This window comes from Camelus dromedarius, chromosome X (genome assembly GCF_036321535.1).
Source record: "Camelus dromedarius isolate mCamDro1 chromosome X, mCamDro1.pat, whole genome shotgun sequence".
In the NCBI taxonomy this organism is placed as follows: domain Eukaryota; kingdom Metazoa; phylum Chordata; class Mammalia; order Artiodactyla; family Camelidae; genus Camelus; species Camelus dromedarius.
In genome coordinates this window covers 87,012,743-87,018,626 of record NC_087472.1, presented here as the reverse complement: position 1 = coordinate 87,018,626, position 5,884 = coordinate 87,012,743, and the positions used below count along the sequence as shown (strand labels likewise).

General features: G+C 49.8%; 1 protein-coding gene across 1 annotated transcript; it reads left to right on the top strand.

Annotated features, from left to right (window-relative positions):
• The first annotated feature begins 226 nt into the window (after positions 1-226).
• Positions 227-5,395, top strand: LOC105105188 (melanoma-associated antigen B16). Its single transcript, XM_031446490.2, has 2 exons — positions 227-282; positions 4,286-5,395. The coding sequence occupies exon 2, from the start codon at positions 4,352-4,354 to the stop codon at positions 5,393-5,395; it is 1,044 nt and encodes a 347-aa protein (XP_031302350.1). The 5' UTR covers positions 227-282; positions 4,286-4,351.
• Positions 5,396-5,884: the final 489 nt, after the last annotated feature.

Sequence of the window (5,884 nt, the reverse complement as noted above, 5' to 3'; positions counted from 1 at the left end):
CTTACCATGAGGGGCACAACCTCAGTGCAACTGGGGGAGGCATTCACGAATGGGCAGAAGCCTATGTCTGGACTACGAGCAAGACCAGCAGCCACCTCCACGCTGGAGCTGAGCGCATGCGCAGAGTCGGCACCTGCTCGTGGGCCCGGGAGGCCCCCGACAGGAATCACCGGAAGTCACGGCCTGTCACTTCCTCCTTCAGAGCGCGGCGCTGTGAGGGCTTGGATCTGAGGCGCGGACGTGGCAGCAGCGGGAGGAGCCCCAGGTGCCGCAAGGTGTCAGGTGAGACTCTAAACGAGGACTGAGGGGACCACCCGCTCCAGGAAGGAGGAGGCCCACCTGATTAGAACCCCACCCTAACCCCGGGAGGCGCGGGCAGTTTAGGCCGACCTACCACGCACTTCTTCGGCAGTCTGGTTGAGGTGGTGGCCTCCCTGAGTGAGTCCTGAGGAGAATTCCCCCCAAACAGGACTGAGTCCTGAGGAGAATTCCCCCCAGACAGGACTGAGTCCTGAGGAGAATTCCCCCCAGACAGGACTGAGTCCTGAGGAGAATTCCCCCCAGACAGGACTGAGTCCTGAGGAGAATTCCCTCTGAGCCTCGGCCGAGAGATCAGCCCTGAGAGGCCCCGGGCAACGGGAGCCGGAAATGCTGCTGCTGACCTCGGCGTCCGGAGTCTGAGGGAGGGGAGGCCTTAGTCTGGGGTAGACGGTATCATGTCACCATAGGAAGGCGTCTCAGGTCCTGCAGGAGTCCCGGTGACGACCCCGAGTGAATTCTTAGGGTTCCTCAGACCACAGGACAGAGGATGTGGCACAGCGACTACACCCGCGGTCAGCTCTCAGTGTTCTGTCATGAGATTCTCCTCACTTCCATTTTGAGGGTCTCAACAGAGATGAGGCCTTGGTGGGGTCGGGGTGGCGGGGGGAGGAGTGGGGGCAGAGCTGAGGCAGTAGATGGTAGTGGGCACATTAGCAACCAGTGTCCAGTTTGAGGAGCACATGGGAGGATTGTGGGCCTAGCCAACTTGTGGTAGAGGGGGCTCTACAGAGCCCTTCCCCTGTGTCACCCCTGAGAGATCCAGGGAATGATGCAGACAGAGGGTCTCAGGAAGGTAAAGGATTTGTTTGAATAGACTATGTTAAGTCAGCAAGATCTCAGGCACTGACAGGTGTTAACTGAGTTAATTTGAAGGGCAAACTTACCACATAAAAGTGTGGTCGCACAGATCACAGGGAGTTCTTGGAGATTCCGAGCGCTGATAGCCAGTGTATTCACTGGGAAGTGAGACCTTATTGTGAGTGGACAAACTCTGGTCACAAGGATAGATCCCACACCATCCTTATTTTCAAGGTGAGAACCCCACGATAAGACCATCTGGACCATAAATTTTAGAACAGAGAACCCCCGTGGTGTTCCTTCCTGCCACTTAGGTCAATCCTAGAAGGTTCCTGTAAGACATGAGCACATGTCCGACAACTTCACATCATCCTTTTTGTTTTCAATGAGATATAAGCTTTGGTCAAAGAGAAAGTCAGGTTATCTGAAGGTGGTTTCCCAGTTGCTTAAAGAATTCAAAGTGAGGACCCTGCGTTAGGACTGAGGTGAACCCCAGAACACAGGTGGCCTCAGAGTGTCCACACATGTCAGCCCTGGGAGTCTGTGGGTATGGATATCTGGGTGAAATGTCCCCTCACTTCCTCCTTGGTGGCCACTTGTAAGTGAGTCTTTAACATAAGGAGTGAAAAACAATCAGCAGAGAGAAGTCGCATAGAGTGCCAGGACCTCAGGTGGAGACACTGAGTGAGGACTAAGGGTACACCCGTTACAGTACAGGTGGGGTCTCCATGAGCTCCACTCTGCCTCTGTATTTAGCCCCTGGAAACCTGAGGCAGGAGTGGTCAGAATTCTCACCTTCTACCTTCATCTTCAGAGGGCTCAGAGAAGTGACTGTGTTTGTCTGAGTGGTGACCTAAGGATTTAAAAAAGGAAAGTGCAAAAAGGGCTTCCAGGAACTTACTGAGACACAGAATTAGGACCGAGGGTATCAGCCACTCTAGGACAGAGGGGCCCCAACAGAGGTGTACTCTTACTGTCAGTCCAGGGTGTTTCAGGTAGGGATCACCTGATAAGATGTTGCTCTTCTCACTTCTTGGGCTTTTAGTGAGAAGAATGTTTGAATACAGGGGACTCACAGCACATTAGGTGAGTAGAGGATGAGTCCCAAGGCCAGTTAAGACTTACATAAGGTCGAGGCTTGAGGGGCCTGACCACCACAAAATAGATGGGCCGTGAAGTGTCTAGCCCCACTGTCAGCACCGATGAGCCTGGCTATGTTGATTATATGAGATTTCTCATCCCTTCCTTCTCAGTTGTCTTGGGGAGGAATGACCTTTTTCTGGCAGGGGTGGCATTAGGTAGCAGAAGGTGTGGACAGAGACCCAACAAGTGGCCAAAATAAAGGCACTAAGCGAGGGCTGATACAATCATCCATCCCAGAAGTTAGGGCCTGTGTGTAAGTTAACTTTAGCCCAATTTCCCTCCTGGGAGGCCTTGTGCAAAGCTGTTAGGCAGAGACATTGCCACATTTCCTGTTCTCAGAGAGATGAAGGTCAGGGTATGAATGTGACATAGGATCCCAGGACCTTTTGTAAGTTAAAAGAAGGGCCCAAAGTGAGGCTTATGGGGATACCACTCCATAACAGATTGTCTCAAAAGAGCTCTATTTTGCTGTCACCCTTTGGAAACTCTGGATGTGACATTCCCTTAGTTTCTCCTCAAGGGTCAGAGATGTGACTCTTTGGTGTGAGGAAACAACATCGGGTCGGCAGAGAGGAGGAGCCTCACACATTGGCAAGTTGCAAGGTGTAGACCTTACTTGAGCAAAGGGCTGTTAACTCTCTAGAGTATAGATCAGAACCCATGATACCTCCTGACTCTATAGTCATTCCCTGGGAAGTCCCAAACAAGGATGTCTGGACATCTCGCCAGATCTCTTCATGTACTGGAGTCCTAGGGAGATGGCAGTCTTGTCTGAAGGTGACGGGTTCAAATCAGCAGCGGATAGAGTAACCAGGTAGTACAGAAGTCTGTATGGAGACACAGAGTAAGGGCTGAATGGAATCCACCCTACAACATAGGGTCATCAAAGAGCCCCTGTACTCTTATCAGCCCAGGGAATTCTAGTCAGAGATCACGTGACAAGATCGGTCTCTTCCTTCTTGGGGTTTCAGACAAGTGAGGTCCTTGGTATATGTGCCTACATCATATACATCATAGGAGGTCAGCAGAGGAAGGAGTCTAAGGCCTGTCATGGATTAAGGTGGGATCCTGAGTGAGACTGAAGTGATCCACTCACCCTAGTACAGAGGGAGGTCCACAATTTCTAGCTTCTGCTGTAATACCAGAGAAGCCCTAGTAGCAGTGAATAGACAGTGTCCTTCCTTCCTTCCTTCCTTCTTGTGTGACTCAGGAAAATAAGGCTTTCTTATCTGCAGAGGGATTGGCATTATTTTGCAGAGTGGACAGGCCTGTGATACCACCAGTAGCCAAGGCAAGGACTCTGAAGGAAAACTGAAGGACCACCAACCCCTGTAGATTGGGGATCACAGAGTATAGCCCTGCTGTATTGTCAGAGCTGAGAGGCTATGGGCAAGGTGTCAGGTGGACTTAACCTTTACCTTGTCCACATATCAGGAGGTAGAGAATTTGCTCTGAGGGGACAGTGTTACATCAGCAGAAGAGATCTAGGACATTATTGCATTCAAAGTAAGACAAGTAAATGAGAACTGGGGGGACCACTGACACCAGTTGTGATAGTATTCAGAGTGTAGCTCCTGCTGTCAGCCCAGGGAAAACCCAGAAGACCAGGGAAAACCTGCACTCTTCCTCCTGAGTTGTCTTAGGAGATGGGACTTTGGACTTAGGAGGACAGCCTCGTATTAGCATGGGTGAAATGATCCGTGTCCTATCTAATGCCAAGGTAATGAACCTAAGTGAGGACTGATAGGACCACACTCCTTGGAACAGTAACGGTGCTGTAGTGCCCACCACAACTGCCTAGTGTGATCCCTGAGAATTCTCAGCCTGGTTGGCTGCCTGGACCCTGAGGAGCATTCACATTTCCTCCATCATGTTTTGCAGGACAGAGCAACCAGGGGGTCAGGAGACCTGTGAGGCCCTATAGCACTGTTGTCAGGAGAAGTTCATTCGAGGCAGCTTTGATCAAACCCTCATTGTTGAGTTTACCAGTTAAGCCCACTCGTACCTGCCTTCTTTCCCTTAGGTGGTGATTCCCCATCGCCCATTCTGTTCTCCACACTCCTGCCAATTGCCACCCACAACCGTCAACATGCCGCAGCATCAGAAGACTCCACAATGCCCACAGGATCAGTGCCTTCAGACCCTCAGTAAGACCCAGGGTCTGGAGGTGGCACAGGTCTCCAGGGCTCTGGAGGAGACCCATCTCTCCTCCCGTCCTCTAATGCCTGGCAATTCGAAGGAGCCTCTTGAGGCAGCTGCATCCAGCCCTCCTGAGGATGCTCAGAGTTTCTACGCATCTTCCGTTGCCATCACGGCCACCTCATCCAACAAATCAGATGAGGTCTCCATGAGCCAAGAGGAAGAGGATAGTCCAGACACCTCACAGGCTGTGCCAGACCCCAAGAATGTGCCCATAGATGCTCTAGATGAGGATGTGGCTATGTTGGTCAGTTTCCTGCTGTTCAAGTATCAAATGAAAGAGCCAGTAACAAAGGCAGATATGTTGAAGATTGTCACCAACAAGTGTGAAGTCCACTTTCCTGAGATCTTCCTGAGAGCCTCTGAGCGCATGGAGATGATCTTTGGCCTTGATCTAGTGGAAGTGGATCCCACCAACCACCGCTATGGCCTCTTCATCAAATTGGGCCTCACCTATGATGGGATGCTGCATGGCGAAGAAGGCATTCCCAAGACCGGCATCCTGATACTTGTCCTGGGCGTGATCTTCATGAAGGGCAACCATGCCACCGAAGACGAGGTCTGGGAAGTTCTGAATTTGACAGGAATGTATTCTAGTAGGAAGCACTTCATCTTCGGAGAGCCCAGGAAGCTCATCACCAAAGATTTTGTGAAAGAAAAATACCTGGAGTACCGCCAGGTGGCCAACACTGATCCTGCACAATTTGAATTCCTGTGGGGCCCAAGAGCCCACGCAGAAACCACCAAGATGAAGGTCCTGGAGTTTGTCGCTAAGGTTCATGGGACTGACCCAAGCTCTTTCCCACCTCAGTATGAGGAGGCTTTGCAAGATGAAGAAGAGAGAGCCAGAGCCAGTATTTCAGGCAGGGCTGTCTCTCCTTCCGTGGCCACTGCAAGTTCCAGTGCCAAGGCTAGCAGCTTCTCCCACACCTAGGGGAGTCGGGGGTGGTTTCTTCATGCATTGATGGAAGAGGCAGTTAGTGTTTGTAGAATTTAGGTCTGAGGTGTGGCTGAAAGGAAGACGGTGTATAACCCTATGTGTTCTTATTTTATATGATTAGCTTGAAATTTTAGTCTTACTTTTTGAGGTATTTGTTATTCAAATATTGTTTCTTTTTATATAGGCTTAGTTACCTTTAAAATAGTCAATTTTAAGAATGATATTGGTCACAAATTTAATGCTATAATGAGATTTACTAATAAAAGCTTTGTTGTTTTGTAAAGCAAACTGAAACTATCCATCTTACTTTGTTATCTGGAATAAGATATGATGCCATTGTTATAGGCATTTCCTTGCAAATGTGAAAGAATTCTACTTTAAGATGGTTGAGATGAATAGAGAAAAAGAAAATCTAAAAGAAATGGAAATCTTGGCTTTCTTATCCCTTTTACCTCTTGTTCTCTAAACTGAAGTGATAAGTAC

Bases quoted from the DNA above. Each gene is read 5' to 3' on its own strand.
- LOC105105188 (XM_031446490.2), top strand. From the start codon at position 4,352: ATGCCGCAGCATCAGAAGACTCCACAATGCCCACAGGATCAGTGCCTT.